Below are 25,097 nucleotides of genomic sequence, written 5' to 3' on the forward strand. Positions count from 1 at the left end.
TAGAGACGGGGTTTCACCATGATCTGCCCACTTTGGCCTCCCAAAGTGCTGGGATACAGGCATGAGCCACCACAATTGTGTCATCTTTTGATAGACATAACAATTTCTGTCCTGTGTATGAAGGGGTGGCTTCCACTCAGGGGCAAACACTGTACTCCCTACGGAATATGACTTCCCATTAGAAACGATGGGGCCCAGGGCCAGGTGCAGCGGCTCACGCCCGTAATCCCAGCACCGTGGGAGGCCCAGACAGAAGGACCAACAACAGCTGCATGGTTTCTAATGGGGTTCAGGTGTGTACCTCCACACCACCTAATTTAAAAGAGTTCTTTGTAGAGACGGGGTTTCACCATGTTGTCCACACTGGTCTGCAACTCCCGACCTCAAGGGATCCGCCTGCCTCGGCCTCCCAAAGTGCTGGGATTACAAGCATGAGCCACTGAGCTGAACCAGAATAAACTTTTTTTATTTTTATTTTTATTTATTTATTTATTTTTAATTTATTTTCTTCCCAGGAAAGTTCTTTGCAAATAAACATTTTTTAAAGTGAACACGTGAACACAATTTGTTCCCCAATTCAGATCACGTGCTGTGCCATAAACCAAGTCTCAATTAATTTAAAATACTTTAAGTGGTAGAGACTGTGTTCTCCTTTCTCTTTCTTTCTTTCCTTTCCTTTCTTTCCTCCCTCCCTCCCTCCATCCTTCCCTCCTTCCCTCCTTCCTTTCTTTCCTTCTGACGGATCCTTGCTCTGTCGCCACGCTGGAGTGCAGTGGTGCAATCTCAGCTCACTGCACGCTCCATCTCCAGGGTTCAAGCCATTCCCCTGCCTCCGCCTCCTGAGTAGCTGGGATTACAGGTGCTCGCAACCACGCCTGGCTAATTTTTGTATTTCTAGTAGAGACGGGGTTTCACTATGTTGGCCAGGCTGCTCTCAAACTCCTGACCTCAGGTAACCCACCCATGTCGGCCTCCAAAAGAGAATGTCTTCTCTGACCATAGTGGAATTAAGGTAGACATTTATAACAATAATATATCTAGAAAGAAATATCATAGCCGGACACGGTGGCTCACACCTATAATCCCAGCACTTTTGGGAGGCTGAGTCTGGCAGATCATGAGGTCAGCCGATCAAGACCATCCTGGCCAACACAGTGAAATCCCATCTTTACTAAAAATACAAAAAATTAGCTGGGCATGGTGGCACATACCTGTAATCCTAGCTACTTGGGAGGCTGAAGCAGGAAAATTGCTTGAACTGGGGAGGAAAAGGTTGCCGTGAGCTGAGATCACACCACTGCCCTCCAGCCTGGTGGACAGAGCAAGAGTCCATCTCCAATAAATACATAAATAAATAAAGCTCATTTAAGCTCCCTGGCTTCTGGCTCACACGGCACGGGGAGTAAAGTGTTGAAGCCTGAAATATGCCCTTAAATAAAAGCCGCCCCCTGTTACACATGACAGAAATTCTGAAGTCTGTCAAAAGGTGGCACCGTTTATCCGGGTGCGGTGGCTCACGCCTGTAATCTCAGCACTTTGGGAGGCCGAGGCGGGTGGATCACCTGAGCTCAGGAGTTCGAGACCAGCCTGAACGACCTGGCAAAACCCTGTGTCTCCTAAAAATACAAAAATTAGCCAGGCGTGGTGGTGTGCACCTGTAGTCTCAGCTACTCGGGAGGCTGAGGCAGGAGCATCACTTGTACCCAGGGGGTGCAGGTTGCAGTGAGCTGAGATTGTGCCACGGCACTCCAGCCTGGGCAACAAGAGGGAAACTTTGTCTCAAAAAAAAAATTAAAATTAAAAAAAAACAGGCGGGAGACCTCTGTGCAGGGCAGTGCCCTCCCTCCATGGGTGTAACAGCAGCAGGGCGGGACACATCCTCACGCACCGCCTGTCCCACTCTGCAGGTGTCTTTTTGAGCACCTTCTACCAGGACCATCTTGCACATGCATAGGAATGTTCCAGAAATCCATGCCTCTGCTCAGCCCTGATTCTTCATTTATTTATTTATTTATTTATTTGTTTGTTTATTTATTTTTTTTTTTTGAGGCGGAGTTTCGCTCGTTACCCAGGCTGGAGTGCAATGGCGCGATCACGGCTCACCGCAACCTCCGCCTCCTGGGTTCAGGCAATTCTCCTGCCTCAGCCTCCTGAGTAGCTGGGATTACAGGCACGGGCCACCATGCCCAGCTAATTTTTTGTATTTTTAGTAGAGACGGGGTTTCACCATGTTGACCAGAACGGTCTCGATCTCTTGACCTCGTGATCCACCCGCCTTGGCCTCCCAAAGTGCTGGGATTACAGGCTTGAGCCACCGCGCCCGGCCTTATTTTTTTTAAGACAGGGTTTCATCATGTTGGTCAGGCTGGTCTTGAACTCCCGATGTCAGGTGATCCGCCCACTTTGGCCTCCAAAGTGCTTGGATTACAGGCGTGAGCCACCACGCCAGGCCCCTGATTCTTCATTCCACCTCATCCTCAGTCAGGCTCCGGAGCCCTCAGAGTGGCAGCACCCCAAGGGGGAAACCAGAGAGACAGCCCACGCTTTGGATGGAGGGAGCCTTTGCTCAGAGTCTGGAGGTGAGACCCGGATGCAGTTCCAGCGCTGGCCTCTGAGGGGCAGTATGGCTCCATGGAACTCCGGAGCCCAGCTCTGGCTCCAGGTGAGGCCACTCTGCACTTCCCCAGCTGGTCTTTGGATCAGTCATCTATGCTGCATAACAAATAGCCCACAGCTGTGTAATGTAAGCAGCACAGGTTCATCATCTCACAGATTCTGTGGACAGGAGGCCGGATGGGGCTTAGTAGGGTGCCTCTGACTCAGAGGCTCTCACGGGCTAGGGTCAAGGTGTCAGCCACGCTGAGGTGATCCTAAGGCTTTACTGGGGGAGGATGCACTTGTTTTTCTGGTTATTTTTTCAGAGAGGGTCTTGCTCTGTTGTGCAGCCTGGACTGCAGTTGCACAGTCTCAGCTCGCTGTTCCCTCTGCTTCCCAGCTGCAAAGGATTCTAGTGCCCCTGCCTCCCGAGTAGCTGGGACTAAAGGCGCACCATACCACACCTGGATAATTTTTGTAATTTTGGTAGAAAGGGGGTTTCGCCGCATTGAGTAAGCTGGTCTCAAACTTCTGATTGGCCCACCTTGGCCTCCCTATGTGCTGTGATTATAGGTGTGAACCACTAGCCCAAGGCCCACTTTTTTTTTTTTTTTTTTTTTTGAGACGGAGTTTCGCTCTTGTTACCCAGGCCGGAGTGCAATGGCGCGATATCGGCTCACCGCAACCTCTGCCTCCTGGGTTCAGGCAATTCTCCTGCCTCAGCCTCCTGAGTAGCTGGGATTACAGGCATGCACCACCGTGCCCAGCTAATTTTTTTTTGTATTAGTAGAGACGGGGTTTCACCATGTTGACCAGGATGGTCTCGATCTGTTGACCTCGTGATCCACCCGCCTCGGCCTCCCAAAGTGCTGGGATTACAGGCTTGAGCCACCGCGCCCGGCCTTTTTTTTTTTTTTTTAGAGATGGGGTCTCATTCTGTTGTCCAGCCTGGAGTGCAGTGGCACAATCACGCCTCACTGCAGCCTCACCCTCCTGGGCTCCAGCAATCCTCCTGCCTCAGCCTCCTGCAGATCCACTTCTGAGTCCACCTATGTTGCTTTTGGCCAGAAACAGCCGTTCCTTGTCATGGGGGTCTCTCCACAGGCTGCTCACATCAGACCAGCTGCTTCTCCCAGGAGGCAGAGGGGCAGCAGCAGCTGCAGTCTTTGGTGACCAGATTATAAAAGTGACACCCCGGACAGCCACAGTGGCACACGCCTGTAATCCCAGCACTTTGGGAGGCCAAGGCTGGCGGATCGCCTGAGGTCAGGAGTTCAAGACCGGCTTGGCCAACATGGCGAAACCCCTTCTGTACTAAAAATACAGAAATTAGCTGAGCGTGGTGAATTGCTTGAACCCAGGAGGCGGACGTTGCAGTGAGTGAGATCCCGCCACTGCACTCCAGCCTGGGTGACAGAACAAGACTCCATCTCAAAAAAAAAAAAATATGACACTCTGTCTCTTTGGCCGTGTCAGAAGTGAGTCACCAGCTACAGTCCACACTCGAGGGGTTAGTTGTTACACAAGGCTGTGAACTGGGTGGACTTTTCTTACTGAGTTAGAAGGGCTCTTTTTCGTTTTGTTTTGTTTTTAGACAAGGTCTCATTCTGTTGTCCAGGCTTAGTGCAGTGGTGTGATCACAGCTCACTCCAGCTTGGACCTCCTGGGCTCAAGCCTGGCTAATTTTTTTTTTTTTTTTTTTTTTGGTGTAGACTGGTCTTACTATGTTGCTCAGGCTGGTCTCAAACTCCTGGGCTCAAGTGGTCCTCCCACCTCTGCCTCCCACACTGCTGGGAGCATACGAGTGAGCCATCCCATAGGACCCAGCCAAGATAGTTATTTTATTTTTATTTTTATTTTTTTTAGACAGAGTCTGGCTCTGTCGCCAGGTTGGAGTGCAGTGGCACGATCTCCGCTCACTGCAACCTCTGCCTCCTGGATTTAAGCAATTCTCCTGCCTCAGCCTCCTAAGTATCTGGGACTACAGGTGAACACCACCATGCCCAGCTAATTTTTTTTTTTTTCTTTTTCTTTTTAATTTTTTAGAGATAGGATTTCACCATACTGACCAGGCTGGTCTCAACCTCAACCTCAAGTGATCCCTCTGTCTTGGCCACCAAAAGTGCTGGAATTACAGGCCTGAGCCACCACGCCTGGCCCAATTTTTGTATTTTTAGTAGACACGCCATTTCACATTGTGGGCCTGGCTGGTCTCAAACCCCTGACCTCAGGTGATCCACCCACCTTGGCCTCCCACAGCGCTGGGATTACAGGTGTGAGCCACCACACCCGTCCATTGTGCCACGTTTTTGATAGACATAACAATGTATGCTGGGTCCGGTCTCAAAAAAACAGGCCAAAAATTTAATTACATGTTATACACTTGCAATGGACAATTTAAATAAGAAAACAATTCCACGCACTATAGCAGCAAAAAGAACTTAGGAGTTTTCAAAACTCATTAAGTAAGATCTAGCAGTGGGAGAGCTAAGCATTTCAACCAGCAGTGTCCTGTGGTATCCGCTCCAATATCACCGTGCCTGTGATGTCTGCTGGTGACGAAGTCACAGGCCGGGCAACAACTGTGGCTTCTTAATTCCACACTGGAATGACTTAGAGGAATGCGGTCACATCGGAGGCCATTTGAGAACAAAGGTCGGATTTTTCCCCAGTCCCGGCAGGTGACTCACACCTGTCATCCCAGCACCTTGGGAGGCCAAGGCGGGAGGATTTTTTCATCCCGGGAGTTTGAGACCAGCCTGGGCAACCTAAGGAGGCCCCACCTCTACAAAAAATTTAAATACTATCTGGTCGTGGCTGCGCAGGTCTGTAGTCTCACCTGCTCTTGCTGGCCGCAGGGTCAGCGTCTCCCGAGCGCCTTCTTCTCCCGCCCTCGGGCTCCCGTGGAAATTTCACCCTCCATCACGAGGGGCTCAGACCACTGCTTCCTCTAGACTGCCTTTCATTGGGCGAATTTATTTGTTTTGAGGCGGAGTCTTGCTGTATTGGCCAGGCTGGAGAGCAGTGGTGCAGTCACAGCTCACTGCAGCCTCAACCTCCTGGGCTCAAGCGATCCTCCGGCCTCGGCCTCCCGAGTGGGCCTTGCTCCGTGGGAAAGCGTTACAGCGACAGTTAACGGTTGCGTCGGTGTAAAGACGAACACAACCCAAGAGAGATTCATTGTTATTTTGTGTTTTTCTTCCGATTTTAACAGAAAGCGACGCTGAACATTTCCAGGCGCCCCGGGAGCGCCGGGCCACGCGGGGTCCCGGGCGGGTGGGGGCCGCAGGCGGGGTCGGCGCGGGGGCTCCGGGGCGGGGTCGGGGCGGTGTCGGCGCGGGGGCTCCGGGGCGGGGTCGGGCCGGGGCCGGGTCGGGGCTGGCACCGCCCCCCGCGCGCTCCTGGCGCTCACTGCGGCCCGCGGGCCGGGCGTCATGGGCGGCCTCTTCTGGCGCTCGGCGCTGCGGGGGCTGCGCTGCGGCCCGCGGGTCCCGGGCCGGAGCCCGCTCGTGCGCCGCAGTTCGGGTGAGTGAGGCCGCGCGCCCCGGCGGGGACACGGGGGCGGAGGGGCGCGCGCCGCTCGGCCTTTGTCCGCGCACGTGCGGGGCGGGGGCCCCACTCCCCGGAGGCCTGGGGCGCGGGCTGCGGGGTCCGCCCGAGCTGGGGAAGGCGCCGGCCGGCACCCGCCCGGCCCTGCGCCCCTCTCCTCTCCCCAGGCTGCAGGCGCCCTGCGAGTTGGCATCCTGGCGGGTCCGGGGCGACCGAGGGCCCGGGAGCGAAAGGAAGGGAGAGGCCGGCGGCCGCACCGGGGAGGCGACGGGGCTCCAAGCAGGGCTGGGGGTGGGAGTGGGGGTGGGGGCGGGGCTGCAGGGGAGTTGCGGGGGACCCTCCCCAGCCGGGGAACACCTCCTAGGGAGCCGCTCTGCTAGGGCCTGCGCTGAAGGCCAGGTTAGGCCAGGCTAAGTCCCCCGCGCCGCCCGGGCCCCCCAGCTGGGATCGAGGGGGTGGGGGGCACCTCACAGCGGGATCGAGGTCTCAGGCCTCCCTCCATGGCTCTGAAAAGTGAGCCCCCGCCTCCACCGCCCGCGCCAGCCGCAGCAGAGCCCCAGGCTAGACAAGGCACCCTGCGAACTGGGTTTTGGGGGAACACACCAACCATCGGGCCTTCCTCCCATGGGCTTCAGCCGCCTGCTGGGGTTAACTTTCCCTCCTGGCCTGGCGGGGCCCCTTAGGCTCTGTCCAGCCTTTGTAGGACATCCAGGGACCCAGTGCCGGAGGGTCAGCTTGGCTCTGGAGGGCCTGGGACTGTAGGAGGGTGAGGACGTCTCCTGTCTCCCTGGCAGAGTCCCCTCCAGAACAGGGAGGCTGGGTCAGAGTGCTGACCCTGGGTCTGGAAGCGGCAGGCCTTGAAACTCCACCGCAGCAGAGGGCTCCTCTCCAGGCTGGGACAGGAACTCTGCTGCCTTCCCTCTTCAATCTTCAGGCCCCTTTTGTCCGTGTTTCCAGGGCTCACCTGGTGGAGAAAGTGTATTTCTCCCTGGTTCCCTGCCTCTCCTTCATCTCAGACACAGAGGGTAGGCTCTGGGTTCCTCCTAGTATGGAAAGTCTGGGATTCAGACCATGTCTGTCCTCACCCAGAAGGGCTGGAGTCAAAAGTGAGGCTGGAGTTTTGCACCATCTCCAGACTTCCTGGCGGCCCCTGAGCTGGGCTGTGCCTCCATGGACCTCGGGGTGGTCCCTGAGCTGGGCTGTGTCTTCCTGGAACTCTGGGTGGTCCCTGAACTAGGCCGTGCCTCCGTGGAACTCGGGGTGGTCCCTGAGCTGGGTTGTGCCTTGGTGGACCTTGGGTGGGGTGATCACACCATCTCAGTCAGCTTCTGCCTCTGCTGGGAGGAGCCGTGGCCCCTGGGAGAAGCTAGAAGCCCAGGGGACACATTGCCTTGGGTATCCCTGACTGGGATTATCACGGGGACGTTTCTGGGTGTGGGCACCATCCTTGTCCCTTCCAGAGCACCCTGCATAGAGTCAGACACCTGGAAGCCTGGTGACCTCTGGGCTCTGGCAGGGAAACCTGGGTCAGTACTCCTGACCCCTCGCCTTTTAAAGGAGGGCCCTCCTGGACCCGGGAGCGGACCCTGGTGGCGGTGAAACCAGATGGAGTGCAGCGGCGGCTCGTGGGGGATGTGATCCAGCGCTTTGAGAGGCGAGGCTTCACGCTGGTGGGGATGAAGATGCTGCAGGTAGCAAGGCTCTGGGCTTGTGGGTGTCCCTGTGGGGACAGGGTTGCGGAGTCCTCAGCCTTTCACATCCCAGCCAGTGCCAGGCTGGGGCCTGGCTTTGGCAGGTGAAGGGGCAGGAGGGATCTGTGCTGCGGCAGGGACGCCGCCCATGCTGCCGTTATCTGCAGGTGCCTGAGGTCAGGGCACCACAGCTACTGCGCTAGAGCCCAGGGTTACTCTCGGGGGCTCCTCCTCCTCCCCTCATTGCCACCCAGGCACCAGAGAGCGTCCTTGCTGAGCACTACCAGGACCTGCAGAGGAAGCCCTTCTACCCTGCCCTCATCCGCTACATGAGCTCTGGGCCCATGGTGGCCATGGTATGGTGGGGCAGGGGAGGTGGAGGGGCATGTGGGTGTGTCTTCCCCCCCAGCAAAGGGAAGGGCCCTGGATTGAGCCCAGGGGTCCTTGGTGTTCCCCACTTCTCCGCAACCGTTATCTCTTGCTGCAGGTCTGGGAGGGGTACAATGTCGTCCGCGCCTCAAGGGCCATGATTGGACACACCGACTCGGCTGAGGCTGCCCCAGGAACCATAAGGGGTGACTTCAGCGTCCACATCAGCAGGTACAGGGTCCCCGACACACCGGGCTGCTCCTGGGGGTGAGGCAGGCAAACACTTGGGGTGGCAGCCTGTTCCTAGCGCAATCCACGGGACCGGGCTGTCTTGCTTTGCTGGGGTGGGGCCAGGTGGGACCTGACAGCTCAGCTGGTGAGAGCCGTGTTCTCCCAGACCTTCCTGCACTCAGGGCAATGAGGCATTCCCTTTGTGTTGTGTGTACAGTGCCATCATTGCCTGCTACCTGACACCCCAAGGGGCTGGCACAGAGCAACTTGGGGGGACATCAGCCTCCCAAAAACTGGGGTCTGGGTGGGTCCATGAGGTCATAAGAGGCCGAGGCCAGGCTGGAGCTCCGTTTCGCAGCTCCACTGCTCCTCCTTCCCTGTCTGCAGTCACTGGCTTGCTCCCCTAGACAGAGGGGAACAGGGGAGCGGCCGATGGTCCCTGGGGCTCCCCACGGTGCACATGAAGCCTGAGCCTTACTTTGCTTCTGTCACGGCACAGGAACGTCATCCACGCCAGCGACTCCGTGGAGGGGGCCCAGCGAGAGATCCAGCTGTGGTTCCAGAGCAGTGAGCTGGTGAGCTGGGCAGACACAGCCCAGCACAGCAGCATTCACCCCGCCTGAGGCTCAGGCTGCCTTTGCCACCCCATCCTCCACGCAGGACCCACTACCTGCTCGGTCAGCAAGAACCCAAGCCCACATCCCTACCTGCCTCCCCCAAACCAGCCCAGAGGAGTTTGAGCCACCAACTTCAGTGCCTTTCTGTACCCCAAGCCAGCACAAGATTGGACCAATCCTTTTTGCACCAAAGTGCCAGACAACCTTTTGGGGGGGGGTCTTCACAAGTTAGGGTGACCTCTCCTCCTCCAAAGGGGAGGCATTAAAATTCACTGTGCCCAGCACATGGGTGGTGCCCTCATTACGGTTTCCACCAACTCCGAGGTAGAAAGGATGCTTTTATGTAAGTTGTATGCAGTTTAAGAGTAAAAATGAAGTTTTACACGCCTAGTTCCCTCATTTTGTTGGATGTATGAGCCAGGAAGGGGTCCAGAGACCACCAGCCTAGAATCTGGGGGGGACCCAAGCTGGGCGCGAGCCAGGGCTGTCTGATCCCACCGGAGGAGGAGCTGCCTTCCCTGGGAAGGGGCCAGCGGGCTGACGCCACCCAGCGCAGAAAGCCTGGCAGCCTTCACTGCAGCGGTGGGCGGCCCTGAGTGTTTTTCCCGCGTGGCCGTCGCGGGCGCCCCGCCCGGGCCCCCACAAGGAACATAAGTACCGGAACCTTTTTTCTTCTTTCATTCTGAGTCACTCTCACCCAGGCTGGAGTGCGGTGGCGCGATCTCGGCTCACGGCACCCTCCGCCAACCGGGTTCAAGCGATTCTCCCGCCTCAGCCTCCCGAGTAGCCGGGACTACAGGCTGCGCCACCACACCGGCTAAATTTTGTATTTTTAGTAGAGACGGGGTTTCTCCATGTTGGCCAGGCTGGTCTCGATCTCCGGACCTCTCGATCCGCCCGCCTCAGCCTCCCAAAGTGTTGCGATTACTGGCGTGAGCCACCGCGCCCGGCCTCGGCCTCTTCCTTCTTGGCCCCGAAACGGGCCATTCTGGGAACCGGCGCGGAGCGGCCGCGCTTTCCTGGGCCTCCGGGACATTTCCGTCCCGCCCCCGCGCTCCCCAAGGTGTTCACGGGGAGGCGACGAGGGGGCCCCGAGGCTGCGAGCCCGGCCTGGACCCAGGAGCCAGGGGTGACCCACGAGTCCTGCAGGCTCCGACCGCGGCGCCCACGCCGAATCCCTGCGAAAGACTCCCGGACGGGAAACGAAGAGCGCCGGGTTTCCGCCCCGCGGACGACCTTGCTCTGCGCCTGCGCCCCGCGCGCCGACTGCCAATCCCGGCAGGCCCCGCGTGCGAGGGCGTGGCCTCGGGGGAGAGTTCGGGGTGAGGGGCGGGGCATCCGGGAGTGGGCGGGACTCCCGGTTCCAGGCGCTTTGGCCGCTGGGCTAGGATCCCCGAGGCCGAGGCTGCTCCTGCCTGTTGCCCCCGCAGTCCCTGCCGCGACCGCCATGGCCCAGCCGCCGCCCGACGTGGAGGGTGACGACTGCCTCCCCGCATACCGCCACCTCTTCTGCCCGGATTTGCTGCGGTGAGCGGGGCTCGGGGAGCGGGCGCAGCCTCGGTGCGGGGCCCGGTCCGCGGGCGCCCCCACATGGTCCCTGCATCGCCGAGAGGGCCGACGGGGTCCCCACCCGAGGCCTCCTGTGTTTGGAAACCTGTCTCGCCTGGCTTTCTTTTTTACCTACTTTTCTTTCTCTTTCTTTTTTTTTCTTTCTTTTCTTTCTTTTCTTCCTCTTCCTTCCTTCCCTCTCACCCTCCCTTCCTTCCTTCCCTCCTACCCTCCCTTCCTTCCTTCCCTCCCACCCTCCCTTCCTTCCCTCCCACCCTCCCTTCTTTCCTTCCCTCCCTCCCTCCCACCCTCCCTTCTTTCCTTCCCTCCCTCCCACCTTCCCTTCCTTCCATGTATCCTTCCTTCTTGAGACGCACGCTGGAGTGCAGTGGTGCCATCTCATCTTACTGCAACCTCTGCCTCCCAGATTCAAGCGATTGTCCTGCCTCCCGAGTGACTGGGAGTACAAGTGCTCGCCACCATGCTCGGCTAATTTTTCTATTTTTACTAGAGACGGGGTTTCCCTGTGTTGGGCAGGCTGGTCTCGAACTCCTGACCTCAGGTGATCCACCCGCCTCAACTTCCCAAAGTGTTGAGATTACAGGTGTGAGCCACTGCTCCTAGGCCAACCTCTTTCTTTACAGAACATTTTAGGTTGAAATCATTTTTCCATAAGACCCAGGAAGGCCCAGGAATGCTGGATTTTGCCCGGCAAGTATTGATTTTCCTGCAAATGCCTTGGTGTTCACAAGGGAGTACTGCCCTGTAAAGGTCAAAGTCCTCCCTGGCCACCTGCCCTCACTTGGCTAACAGCAGGTGGATCTGTTTTTTATTTTTTTCAGTTTTTTTTTTGAGACGGAGTTTTGCTCTTTACCCAGGTTGGAGTGCAATGGCCCGATCTCGGCTCACCGCAGCCTCCGCCTCCTGGGTGGGTTCAGGCAATTCTCCTGCCTCAGCCTCCTGAGTAGCTGGGATTACAGGCGCGCGCCACCATGCCCGTATTTTTAGTAGAGACGGAGTTTCACCACGTTGACCAGGATGGTCTCGATCTCTTGACCTCGTGATCCACCCGCCTCGGCCTCCCAAAGTGCTGGGATTACAGGCGTGAGCCACCGCGCCCGGCCCTCTTTTTTTCAGTTTTAAGAAGCAGGGAGTTTAATTGGCAAAAAAGAAGGGAGAAGAAAGAAAGAAGCTCCCCTGTACAGAGACAAAGGGAGGGGGACTCCAAAGCTGAAAGAGGGAAACCCCTTTTTCTTTTTTTTTTTAATTGGTACCACACCTGTACCAAAATTAATCTTTAATAATTAAGAATAGGAAGGCTGGGCACAGTGGCTCACGCCTGTAATCCCAGCACTTTGGGAGGCCAAGTTGGGCGGATCACCCGAGGTCAGGAGTTCGAGACCAGCCTGACCAACATGGCGAAACCCCGTCTCTACTATAAATATAAAAGTAGCCGGGTGTGGTGGCGTACACCTGTAATCCCAGCTACTTGGGAGGCTGAGGTAGGAGAATCACTTGAACCCAGGAGGCGGAGGTGTCACTGAGCCAAGGTCACACCATTGCACTCCTGCCTGGGCAATAAGAGCAAAACTCCGTCTCAAAAAAAAAGAAAAGCAACTTGGAACTCTGCAAAAGTAGGAAAATTGCAGTCCAGGTTCGGTGGCTCACGCCTGTAATCCCAGCAATTTAGGAGGCTGAGGCAGGCAGATCACCTGAGGTCTGGCGTTGTAGACTAGCCTGACCAACATAGAGAAACCCTGTCCCAACTAAAAATACAAAATTAACGGGGCGTGGTGGTGCATACCTTTAATCCCAGCAACTTGGGAAGCTGAGGCAGGAGAATCGCTTGAACGTGGGAGGCGGAGGTCGCGGTGAGCTGAGATCGTGCTAGTGCACTCCAGCCTGGGCAACAAGAGCTAAACTCCCTCTCAAAAAAAAAAAAGAGATTGCCCATCCATCTGGTACAATTTGTGCCTATTATACCAATCAGTACACATTTAATACGTACAAGAAAGTCTCTAATGAATAAAAAAGCCATATTATCCTGACCTAGCTCACTGAATCTCAGGAATCATCTTTGATGTTTGTGCCGTGCAGGGCTAAGGACAGAGGAAACTATAACTTCTATCTTATTTAAGCCAGGGTTATTTTTTCTGTCTTGTATCTACTTCACTCAATTTCCGTCAAAAATACACTTTCCCCCACTGCACTTTGCAAGTTTGTGTCAGCACAAGTTCAAGACCAGCCTGGGCAACAAAGCAATACGCCTCTCTAGAAAAAGCAGAAAAAAAATTAGCTGCGCACGGTGGCATGCACCCGTAGTCCCAGCTACAGGGGAGGCTGAAGCGGGAGGACCCTTTTACCCTGAGAGGTCAAGGCGGCAGTGAGCTGTGGTGGTGCCGCTGCACTCCGGCCTGGGAGTCTCAAATAAAGTACCGTAATTCTGTGAATTTTCATTTTAAATCGTTGCCGTATGGCAATATGTGGTGTGTATTTTAACAGGGCTCTTTTAAAAGAGCCTCATTTTTAATTCTTTCAGGGACAAAGTGGCCTTCATCACAGGTGGTGGCTCTGGGATCGGGTTCCGGATTGCTGAGATTTTCATGCGGTGAGGCTGCTCTGTGTCCCCTCCCTGCTCCCCGCTTCCTCCTGCCTGGGCCCTGCTGGATGCCAGACCCCTGGGAAGATGCTGGTGGGAGGTAGATGTCCCCTACTCACCCACCCGACGGGTCCCCTACTCACCCACCCGACAGGGTCCCCTACTCACCCACCCGACAGGGTCCCCTACACACCCACCCGACAGGGTCCCCTACACACCCACCCGACAGGGTCCCCTACTCACCCACCCGACAGGGTCCCCTACTCACCCACCCGACAGGGTCCCCTACACACTCACCGGACAGGGTCCCCTACACACTCACCGGACAGGGTCCCCTACTCACCCACCCGACAGGGTCCCCTACTCACCCACCCGACAGGGTCCCCTACACACCCACCCGACAGGGTCCCCTACTCACCCACCCGACAGGGTCCCCTACTCACCCACCCGACAGGGTCCAGCTGCCTGCCAGAGGGTCTGGGGAGGGGTCGAGCATTGCCCTGGGGGGAGTCAGGACTTCCACGGCTCCTAGAGGTCAGTGGAGATTGTGTAGCTCTGGTCTGGGGTCTGCTGGGACCTTGAGAATTGGGGCTGTGTCAGGCCCCAGTGCTGTTACCCTTTAGAGCTTTCTCTTGAGATACAAGTTCTGTGGCTTCAGGCTGGGGTCAGCCACTCACCCCACCTGGCAGCGGCTAGAGTTAGGCTGAGGAGGGGGAGGGACCCTTTCTCAGGTCCCCTGAGGCCCTTCCTTTCCGTACCAGAAAGGTGAGTCCCACAGGAAGAGAAGTGGCCTTTCCACTGGTGGCTCTGTGCTCAGGGTCTGAGGCAGCTCCAGTGGGACCTGCCTAGCAGGGGTGGCTGCCTTGGTGGTTACTGTGGGGAAACAGCCCCCAAACCAGAAGAGCTGAGAAACCAAAGAACTAGGCAGACAGATCCCAGTTGTCCATATGGGGTGATTTTGTTGGGGAATTTGTGGACGGAAGCATAGTCCTCGGTGGCTGCGGGACAGGCATCTCCCTGCTGTTACCCCAGGCCCAGGGCTGCTAGACCACAGGGAAAGGGCTCCTGCCTCGGAGGGAGCCTGTGCGAATTTGTTTAGGATAACGTCAAGGTTGTGTTGACCTGAGGGCAGGATTATCTTTGTGCTCTGTCGCAAGAACAGTAGATAAACTGGAAAATTGTAGCAGCGTTCCTGGAACCGGGTTCGTGAGAGGCCAGGGTGGTGGATTCGCGTCCACGGTGCCCAGGAAGGGGAGCGGGGAGTGCCCTGCTTCAGAATGGGCTCTTGGCCCTCCACGGCAACCCACAGGGAGGAGGGGGCGGAGGGCGTGGGGTCCAGCAGGCCCCTGGCAGATGTCCGGACTGGGCCTCAGGGGCTCTCAGCTGCCTTTGTACCTGGCGTACAGGTAGGGCAGGGCCCGCAGGCCTGTGTGGGTGGGATGTCCCCTGCCAGAAACCCCGGGGGTGAGCATGACCTGAGGTCTCTCCGGAGTTTCTCAGTCCTGTTCACGCCCCGTGCCCTCTGCCAGCCGGGCCTTCAGCCCTGGACTGGTACATCACCCGAGAGACTCCTGCCCAGGAGCTGGGCAGATGCCCCCGGGAGTGCCCCTCGCCTGCGCCGACCTCACGCCTGCTTCTGGTTCGCAGGCACGGCTGCCACACGGTGATCGCCAGCAGGAGCCTGCCCCGAGTGTTGACGGTGAGAGGGCCTCTCCCATGGTTCCATTTGCAGGTGGCTGTGAGGGTGCTGGGCCTGGGCCAGGAAGGTCCAGAGGCTGAGGGGATGTTGGCACCAAAACATTTGCTGGTTTTTTTGAGACAGGAGTCTTGCTCTGTCACCCAGGCTGGAGTGCAGTGGCGTAATCTCGGCTCACTGCAACCTTTGCCTCCCGGGTTCAAGAGATTTTCCTGCCTCGGCCTCCCGAGTAGCTGGGGTTACAGGTGTGCACCACACGCCCGGCTAATTTTTTGTACTTTTAGTAGTTTCACCATGTTAGGCAGGATGGTCTCCATCTCCTGACCTTGTGATCCGCCTGCCTTGGCCTCCTAAAGTGCTGATATTACAGGCGTCAGCCACCGCACCCGGCCAACTATTATTTTTTTATCTAGTTATTGGGTCCTGGGAGAGACCTTCCTGTTTGGAGTAACACGGCCCCAAGAAGGGTCTCTGGGCTTAGCTGGGTTGTGAAGGTGGTTGGTGTATCCCACCCCCCGGAGCCCTCAACCTGGAAGGAGAGTCACCTGTGCGCCTCCGGTCTAGGACGGGTGGCAGGTGTGGGCAGAGTGGGGCAGGATCCTATAAACGTCCCCCAGGGTGGGCACTTGGAGGCCGTGCCTCCCCAGAGTGGGGTCCCAGCAGCAAAGCCAAGGTCCCGGTGGAGCATGGATGTTTCATCCTCTGTGGGAGGCCTTTTCTCCAGGCCGAGGCTGCAGGGCTGCTGTCCGCCTCTTTGTCTGGCTTCTAGGCTGCCAGGAAGCTGGCTGCTGCCACCGGCCGGCGCTGCCTCCCTCTCTCTATGGACGTCCGAGTGCCCCCGGCTGTCACGGCCGCTGTGGACCAGGCTCTGAAGGAGTTCGGCAAAATCGACATTCTCATTAACTGTGAGTCGGTGCTGAGTGAGGTGGGTGGCTTCTCACAGGTCGGCGGTACCACTGGGAGGCCCCAGAACTCTGCTCCGGGGGTGGGGACTGTGTCAGGGAACCTAGGCACGTGCCCTGGGGTGGGCCTGTCCCCAGGTTCCTGAGGCCAAGACCCAGGCTCCGGGCCTCTGTCTCCCGCCTCGCTCTGCTGCTGCAGACGGCAGCAGGTCAGCGCAGCTGCAGCTCACGTGGGTGCCGTGAACGTGGCTGCGTGGCAGAGTCGGGTGCCCTTGGGTCCTGAAATTCCCTTCTTAAGACAGGGGCTCGCTCTGTCACTCAGGCTGGAGTCATCATGGCTCACTGCAGCCTCCACCTTCTGGGCTCAAGCCATCCTCCTGCCCCAGCCTCCTGAGTAGCTGGGAGTACAGGCGTGTGCTGCCAGGCCTAACTAATTTTTGTATTTTTTATTTTATTTTATTTTTTTCCAGAGATGTAATCTTGCTCTGTTGCCCAGGCTGGAGTGCAGTGGCGTGATCTTGGTTCACTGCAACCTCCATCTCCCGGGTTTAAGTGATTCTCCTGCCTCACCTCAGCCTCCTGAGTAGCTGGGACTACAGGCGTGCAGTACCACACCCAGCTAATTTTTGTATGTTTAGTAGAGAGGGGGTTTTACCTTGTTGGCCAGGATGGTCTCGAATTCCTGACCTCAGGCAATCCGCCCGTCTCAGCCTCCCAAAGTGCTGGGGTTACGGGTGTAAGCCACCATGCCTGGCCTGGATTTTTATTTTTTGCATAGACAGGGTCGTACTGTGTTGCCCAGGCTGGTCGCAAACTCCTGGGCTCAAGCAATCTTCCTGCTTTGGCCTCCCAGAGTGCCGGGATTACAGGCAAGAATCACCAGTGAAATAAAAGCTAGCCTAGCCTAACTTTAATTTTTATTTTATTTTAATTAATTAACTAATTTGAGATAGAGTTTTGCTCTTGTTGCCCAGGCTGGAGTGCAATGGCATGATCTTGGCTCACTGCAACCTCCGCCTCCTGGGTTTAAGGGGTTCTCCGTCTCAGCCTTTAGTAGCTGGGAGTACAGGCATGTGCCACCGTGCCTGGCTAATTTTTGGTTTTTTGGGTTTTTTGAGACAGAGTCTCACTCTGCCGCTCAGGCTGGAGTGCAATGGTGCGATCTTGGCTCACTGCAACCTCTGCCTCCCGGGTTCAAATGATTCTCCCGCCTCAGCCTCACAAGTAGCTGGGACTATAGGTGCACGCCACCACGCCCGGCTAATTTTTTGTATGTATGTATGTATTTTGAGATGGAGTCTCTTTCTATCGCCCAGGCTGGAGTGCAGTGGTGCAGTCTCAGCTCACTGCAACCTCCGCCTCCCGAGTTCAAACGATTCTCCTGCCTCAGCCTCCCGACTGGGACTACAGACGCATGCCACCAAACCCGGCTAATTTTTGTATTTTTAGTAGAGACAGTTTCACTATGTTGGCCAGGCTGGTCTTGAACTCCTGATCTCGTGATCCGCCTGCCTCGGCCTCCCAAAGTGCTGGGATTACAGGCGTGAGCCACCGTGCCCGGCCTGCAGTTTTAGGTTTATAGAATAATTGATAGTACATGGAATTCCATACTCCCACCCACACAGTTTTCCCTATTAACATCTTGCGTTTGTTACAATTGATGAAGCACTACTGGGTTCACTCTACAGAAATTCCCTTTTTTTTTTTTTTTTTTTTTTGAGACGGAGTTTCGCTCTTGTTACCCAGGCTGGAGTGCAATGGTGCGATCTCGGCTCACCGCTACCTCCGCCTCCTGGGTTCAGGCAATTCTCCTGCCTCAGCCTCCTGAGTAGCTGGGATTACAGGCACATGCCACCATGCCTAGCTAATTTTTTTTGTATTTTTAGTAGAGACGGGGTTTCACCATGTTGACCAGGATGGTCTCGATCTCTTGACCTCGTGATCCACCCGCCTCGGCCTCCCAAAGTGCTGGGATTACAGGCGTGAGCCACCGCGCCCGGCCAGAAATTCCCTTTTAAAAACACCCTGTGTATTAGTTTCCTGGGCTAACAGAGTACGACAACCTGTGTGACTGAAACAATATCACCTCCGTTCTGGCGGAGCTGCGCCCTCTGAAGGCCCCAGCGGGGAGCCTGTTCCGTGCCTTCCCAGTGGCTTCAGGTGCGGCGTCAGTCCTCCGCCCTCCCTGGCTCAGAGACCGTCGCCCCGCCCTCTGCCACTGTCTTCACATGGGGTGTGTCTGTGTGTCTTCTTCTCTTGTTATAAGGATGTCGGTCATGGATTTAGGGCTCACCCTAATGAGTGACTTCTCTGTAATTCAATTATATCTGCACCCGCCCCATTTCCAAACAAGACCACAGTCACCGGTAGCAGGGGTCCGTGCTTCAGCATGTCTTCTCGGGAACCACGGTTCGGCCCATAATGTCCCATCTTGCTATCCTAGGGCGTGGGTCTCCTCCCTGTGCCACAAGGCACCTGGGCTCCCTCCTGTACCCTCCCGTCAGGGCACCACCCACTCTGCATCCCTCTTCCTGGGCTCCAGCAGCTCCTGAGGTCTCCCACTCTGCAGGTGCGGCTGGAAACTTCCTGTGCCCTGCCGGCTCCTTGTCCTTCAACGCCTTCAAGACTGTATTGGACATAGACACCAGCGGCACCTTCAACGTGTCTCGCGTGCTCTATGAGAAGTTCCTCCGGGTGGGTGCCCCATGAGAGGCTGCTCCGGGCGGGTGCCCCGTGAGAGGCTGCTCCGGGCGGGTGCCCCGTGAGAGGCTGCTCCGGGCGGGTGCCCCGTGAGAGGCTGCTCCGGGCGGGTGCCCCGTGAGAGGTTCCTCCGGGTGGGTGCCCCGTGAGAGGTTCCTCCGGGTGGTTGCCCCGTGAGACTCTCCTCCGGGTGGGTGCCCCGTGAGAGGTTCCTCCGGGTGGGTGCCCCGTGAGACGCTCCTCCGGGTGGGTGCCCCGTGAGAGGCTCCTCCGGGTGCGTGCCCCGTGAGACGCTCCTCCGGGTGGGTGCCCCGTGAGAGGCTCCTCCGGGTGGGTGCCCCGTGAGAGGCTCCTCCGGGTGGGTGCCCCGTGAGACGCTCCTCCGGGTGGGTGCCCCGTGAGAGGCTCCTCCGGGTGCGTGCCCCGTGAGACGCTCCTCCGGGTGGGTGCCCTGTGAGAGGTTCCTCCGGGTGGGTGCTCTATGAGACGCTCACTGCCTCGTGCCTTGTGTGTTGCAGGACCACGGAGGGGTGATTGTGAACATCACTGCTACCCTGGGACACCGGGGGCAGGTGCTCCAGGTGCATGCGGGCTCTGCCAAGGCTGCTGTGGGTATGACCCCCCCTCCCTCAGGTCTGCCCACATGGGTTCCCCTGGGCGCTCTGCTTCCATCCCAGGAGGCCAGCAGTCTCCATGTGAAGCTCAGCTCAGCTGCAGGCAGCGAGGCCGTGAGACCCCACAGAGGGCACAGCGGCCCCTTCATATCCAACTTTCTCCCGTGCAGACGCGATGACGCGGCACTTGGCTGTGGAGTGGGGTCCCCAGAATATCCGTGTCAACAGCCTTGCCCCCGGCCCCATCAGTGGCACGGAGGGGCTCCGGCGACTGGGTAAGGCTCTCAGCCCAGGCCTCCCACAGATCCTCCCCTGAGGCACAGGGTGCCCATGGAAGCTTCCAGAACCTTGGCAGGGGGTGCGTTGAAAAGCCCTGTGCTGGTTCCATGGTGGTGGCTGTGGTCTGTGCCTGGCCTGATCCTGCTCCATGCTAGGCCTTGGTGACACTGACTGTGCCCCTGCTGTTCCCAGATGCCACTCAGAGAATGAGCTGGGGGAGAGGGGAGGGTGCTGGGTCTTGGGGCTGATGGGGCCTGAGCCTTCTGCTGCCTTCCAGGTGGCCCCCAGGCCAGCCTGAGCACAAGGGTCGCTGTGAGCCCACTGCAGAGGCTGGGGAACAAGACGGAGATTGCCCACTGCGCGCTCTACCTGGCCAGCCCTCTGGCCTCCTGTGTGACGGGGGCCGTGCTGGTGGCCGATGGCGGGGCGTGGTTGACATTCCCAAACGACGTGAAAGGGCTGGCGGATTTTGCATCCTTCTCTGCTAAGCTCTAGGTGAGGTGCTACTCCTACTACTTGGGGTCACTCGTGTCCTTGGATGCTGGCTGCTGCATGGGCAGTTCTCTGCAGGACCCACGGGGCGGGCGTCTCCTCCCCCATCCTCCCGGCCCTTGCGCCAGCCTGGCCACATTGGGTGCTGCCCACTGGGGCTGGGCAGAAGGCGGGCGCTAGTGTGCTTGGTCTTACGTAGTGGCCTCAGCCTCTGCCGGCATTTTTGGCAGGTGCTGGATGCCCAAGGCAGCCGAGGTGTTTTGAGGGGGAAGCCATCCTCAGCCGACTCTAAGTTCTGTAACTCCTGCAGGATTCTTCTGGGCCCTGCTTCCCGCCGCCTTGCACAGCCAGGTGGAGAGCGCCAATCTGAACCAGCAGTGCCCGCAGCCCAGCCCCTCCTCTGGACACCCAGCTATTTCCACCCTCTCCTTCCCTCCCCATGGCCTCACCTCTGGGGCAGGAGCAGCTGGACAGTGGGCCTGGCCTGTGGAGCTGCCATGCAGGTGGTGAGGATGCAGACAAGATGCTGGGATGTCCCCTGCCCCGTGGTCAAGGCTGTCCTGCCTGCCTGGTTTCAGGGCCTGAGGGAGCCATGTGGATCCTGAAACTTGTGTTCTCTTGACTGAAAACATTGAGGTGCTCCTGTCTGTGTGTGGCCCAAGAGCTGGCACGGCCCTCAGGCTGCCCACAGGGTCCGCCCCTCTGTTTCTGCACCACCTGTTTGCATAAACACACTTCCCTACAATCTTGCCAGAAAGTGCATTTTCTTTTCTTTTCTTTTTTTTTTCCAAGACAGAGTTTCACTCTTGTTGCCCAGGCTGGAGTGCAATGGCACAAAATCTCAGCTCACCACAACCTCTGCTTCCCAGGTTCAAGAGATTCTCCTGTCTCAGCCTCCCCACTGGCTGGGATTTCAGGCATGTGCCACCATGCCGGGCTAATTTTTGTATTTTTGGTAGAGACGAGGTTTCTCCATGTTGGTCAGCTGGTCTCGAACTCCTGACCTCAGGTGATCCGCCCATCTCGGCCTCCCAAAGTGCTAGGATTACAGGTGTGAGCCACCACACCTAGCCTTCTTTTTTTTTCTTTTTGGAGACATAGTGTCACCCAGGCTGGAGTGCGATGGCTTGATCTTGGCTCACTGCAGCCCCGCCTCTTGGGTTCAAGTGATTCTCCTCCCTCAGCTTCCCGAGTAGCTGGGATTACAGGCACATGCCAAGTCTGTTTTCTTAAAAGATAATCTCTTTACTGTAAAAAGAAATTGGACCTTGCAAAAGCTTTTAGAAGGAAAAGAAAGACGATTAAAAGGAACCACCGGTGATCCCGTCGTTTAGGGGCAGTGTTTCCTTCCTGTCTTTTCTGTGAAGCTTGGGACACTCTTCCTGCCTGGTGCTGGAAGCCAGTGTACAGGCAGGTCCTGCTCCCCTGGCAGAGGCCGTGTGCTCGCATGCAGCCGAGAGCGAATGCCGGTCCCAGGGCCAGCCAGGCAGAGGCCGTGTGCTCGGATGCAGCCGAGAGCGAATGCCGGTCCCAGGGCCAGCCAGGCAGAGGCCGTGTGCTCGCATGCAGCCGAGAGTGAATGCCGGTCCCAGGGCCAGCCAGGCAGAGGCCGTGTGCTCGCATGCAGCCGAGAGCGAATGCCGGTCCCAGGGCCAGCCAGGCAGAGGCCGTGTGCTCGGATGCAGCCGAGAGCGAATGCCGGTCCCAGGGCCAGCCAGGCAGAGGCCGTGTGCTCGGATGCAGCCGAGAGCGAATGCCGGTCCCAGGGCCAGCCAGGCAGAGGCCGTGTGCTCGGATGCAGCCGAGAGCGAATGCCGGTCCCAGGGCCAGCCAGGCAGAGGCCGTGTGCTCGGATGCAGCCGAGAGCGAATGCCGGTCCCAGGGCCAGCCAGGCAGAGGCCGTGTGCTCGGATGCAGCCGAGAGCGAATGCCGGTCCCAGGGCCAGCCAGGCAGAGGCCGTGTGCTCGGATGCAGCCGAGAGCGAATGCCGGTCCCAGGGCCAGCCAGGCAGAGGCCGTGTGCTCGGATGCAGCCGAGAGCGAATGCCGGTCCCAGGGCCAGCCAGGCAGAGGCCGTGTGCTCGGATGCAGCCGAGAGCGAATGCCGGTCCCAGGGCCAGCCAGGCAGAGGCCGTGTGCTCGGATGCAGCCGAGAGCGAATGCCGGTCCCAGGGCCAGCCAGGCAGAGGCTGTGTGCTCGGATGCAGCCGAGAACGAATGCCGGTCCCAGGGCCAGCCAGGCAGAGGCCGTGTGCTCGGATGCAGCCGAGAGTGAATGCCGGTCCCAGGGCCAGCCAGGCCACCGCTCACACTGCCACAGCTTTCCTCCTCTCTCAACATGGCCCCCAGCCCCGCTGGGGGAGGGGCTGAGCAGCAGGGGCTGGAGGGAGGTGTGTGGCTTTGCCCACTGGGGTCCCCGTGGCTGCCCTCACAGGAGGGGAGCGGCTCCCTTCAGGGATGCCCCTCAGCCCTGTGATTCCCACTCTGTTCTTCCAAGCTCCCAGCTCACCATCACACCAGACCTGAATGTGTTCAGGCTTTACTTCCTGACAAGGAGGAGAAAAGATTTGTTTGTTTGTTTTTTGTCAGAGACAGGGTCTGGCTCTATCACCCATGCTGGAGTGCAGGGGCACAAATGTAGCTTACTGTATCCTCCAAACTCCTGGGCTCAAGTGATCCTCCCACATCAGCCTCCTGAGTACCAGGGACCACCAGCATACATCACCATGCCCAGCTGTATTTTTGTATTTTGCATTTTGTACATTTCGTATTTTTTGTATTTTGTATTTTTTCTGGAAGAGGTCTTGCCATGTTACCCAGGCTGGTCTTGAACTCCTGGGCTCAAGCCATCTGCCCTCCTCAGCCTCTCAAAGGCTGGTGTTGCCACGACCCACACACACCCTGTGTGCAAAATTCTTAGTGAATTCCTTCCAGTGACTGCATGGGCTTCAGGACCCATCAAGCTACCATTGACTTTCTTCACAGAATTGAAAACAAAAAACACCTTAAACTTCATAGGGAACCAAAAAAGAGTCCACATAGCCAAGACAATCCTAAGCAAAAATAAACCAAACCTGGAGGCATCATGCTACCTGACTTTAAACTACACTACAAGGCTACAGTAATCAAAACAGCATGGTACTGGTACCAAAACAGATATAGACCAATGGAACAGAACAGAGGCCTCAGAAATAACACCACACATCACACATCTGCAACATCTGATCTTTGACAAACCTGACAAGCAGTGGGGAAAGGATTCCCTGTTTAATAAATGGCGTTGGGAAAACTGGCTAGCCATGTGCAGAAAGCTGAAGCTGGATCCCTTCCTTATACCTTACACAAAAATTAACTCCAGATGGATTAAAGATTTAAACATAAGACTTAACACCATAAAAACCCTAGAAGAAAACCTAGGCAATACCATTCAGGACATAGGCACGGGCAGGGCCTTCATGACTAAAACACACAAAGCAATGGCAACAAAAGCCAAAATAGACAAATGGGATCTAATTAAACCAAAGAGCTTCTGCACAGCAAAAGAAAGTATCATTTGAACTGGCAACCAACAGAATGGGAAAAAATTTTTGCAATTTACGAATCTGACAAAGGGCTAATATCCAGAATCTACAAAGAACTTAAACAAATTTACAAGAAAAAACCCCATCAAAAAGTGGGTAAAGGATGTGATCAGACACTTCTCAAAAGAAGGCATTTATGCAGCCAACAAACATGAAAAAAAGCTCATCATCACTGGTCATTAGAGAAATGCAAATCAAAACCACATTGAGATACCATCTCACACCAGTTAGAATGGTGATCATTAAAATATCAGGAGACAACAGGCCGGGCACCGTGGCTCACACCTTTAAGCCCAGCACTTTGGGAGGCTGACGGGGGGGCAGATCATGAGGTCAAGAGATCGAGACCATCATGGTCAACATGGTGAAACCCCGTCTCTACTAAAAATACAAAAATTAGCTGGGTGTGGTGGTACGCCTGTTCCAGCTACTTGGGAGGCTGAGGCAGGAGAATTGCTTGCAACCGGGAGTCAGAGGTTGCAGTGAGCTGAGAACGTGCCACTGCACTCCAGCCTGGGCAATGAGAGCAAAACTCCATCTCAAAAAAACAAAATCAGGAGACAACAGATGCTAAATAGGAACGCTTTCACAGTGTTGGTGGTTTCACCTGTTCCGGGCCGTCTCTGGTGTCAGGGAACCTGGAAACCTCACAGGCAGGTCCTGGGTCCTTCCACAGGCCCTGAGGGAGGGACGCCGCGGAGCTCAGGGAGGAAGCTGGGATGCAGGGCCCTGGGCCAGGAGTGTCTTCCCTCCACCAGCCCCTGTGAACCTGGGTCTCTGCTCTGCTGCCTCTGGATCCCAGCCCCAGCAAACACCTCCACAAGCCATGGCCCAGCCACTGAAGAGAGGGACAGCGATCCTTCTGTGCTGTGCGTCCACATTCCTGAGGAAAGATGCAGGTTCATCACTGGGGCCAGGCGTCTGGCTCTTGTGCGATAAACTGGCAGGGCTAGACGCGGTGACTCACGCCTGTAAGCCCCGCACTATGAGAGGCTGAGGCAAGCGAATTACCTGAGGTCAGGAGTTCAAGACCAGTCTGGCCAACCTGGTGAAACCCCATCTCTACTACAAATACAAAAATTAGCCGGGTGTTGTCGGGGGTGTGTATAATCCCAGCTACTTGGGAGGCTGAGGCAGGAGAATTGCTTGGACCTGGGAGGTGGAGGTTGCATGAGCCAAGATCGTGCCATTGCACTCCAGCCTGGGTGCCAGAGCAAGACTGTTCAAAACAAAACAAACAAATAAATAAGCCCGTGGTCCCAGCTGTTCGGGAGGCTGTGGTGGAAGAATCACTTGAGCCCAGGAGGTTGAGGGTGCAGTGAGCCATGATCACACCACTGTACTCCAGGCTGGGAGACAGAACAAGATCTGTCTCAAAAAACGCCAGGCATGGTGGCTCATACCTGCCATCCTGGCACTTTGGAAGGTCAAGTTTGGTGGATCACTTGAGCGGGAAGTTCAAGACCGGCCTGGGCAACATAGCAAGACCTTGTCTCTATAAAAATAAATAAATACAAATAAAAAACGGGCAGAGCTCAGTGGCTCACATCTGTAATCCCAGCACTTTAGGAGGCTGAGGTGGACAAATCACCTGAGGTCAGGAGTCTGAGACCAGTCTGTCTAACATGGCGAAA

At 56.7% G+C, this 25,097-nt stretch overlaps 2 protein-coding genes across 2 annotated transcripts; both read left to right on the plus strand.

Annotated features, from left to right (window-relative positions):
* The first annotated feature begins 6,029 nt into the window (after positions 1-6,029).
* Positions 6,030-9,442, plus strand: NME4 (NME/NM23 nucleoside diphosphate kinase 4). Its single transcript, XM_021675105.2, has 5 exons — positions 6,030-6,120; positions 7,702-7,835; positions 8,090-8,191; positions 8,323-8,435; positions 8,935-9,442. Exons 1-5 carry the CDS (start codon positions 6,030-6,032, stop codon positions 9,056-9,058), a joined length of 564 nt encoding a protein of 187 aa, XP_021530780.2. The 3' UTR covers positions 9,059-9,442.
* A 1,054-nt stretch (positions 9,443-10,496) lies between these two features.
* Positions 10,497-21,203, plus strand: DECR2 (2,4-dienoyl-CoA reductase 2). Its single transcript, XM_012468753.3, has 9 exons — positions 10,497-10,579; positions 13,140-13,208; positions 14,847-14,898; positions 15,665-15,800; positions 18,367-18,491; positions 19,016-19,109; positions 19,282-19,386; positions 19,668-19,885; positions 20,193-21,203. The coding sequence occupies exons 1-8, from the start codon at positions 10,500-10,502 to the stop codon at positions 19,883-19,885; spliced, it is 879 nt and encodes a 292-aa protein (XP_012324176.3). The 5' UTR covers positions 10,497-10,499; the 3' UTR covers positions 20,193-21,203.
* Positions 21,204-25,097: the final 3,894 nt, after the last annotated feature.

The sequence above is a fragment of the Aotus nancymaae genome, unplaced genomic scaffold, assembly GCF_030222135.1.
Source record: "Aotus nancymaae isolate 86718 unplaced genomic scaffold, 86718_ANA_hifiasm-v0.15.2.pri h1tg000049l, whole genome shotgun sequence".
Classification (NCBI taxonomy): Eukaryota; Metazoa; Chordata; class Mammalia; order Primates; family Aotidae; genus Aotus; species Aotus nancymaae.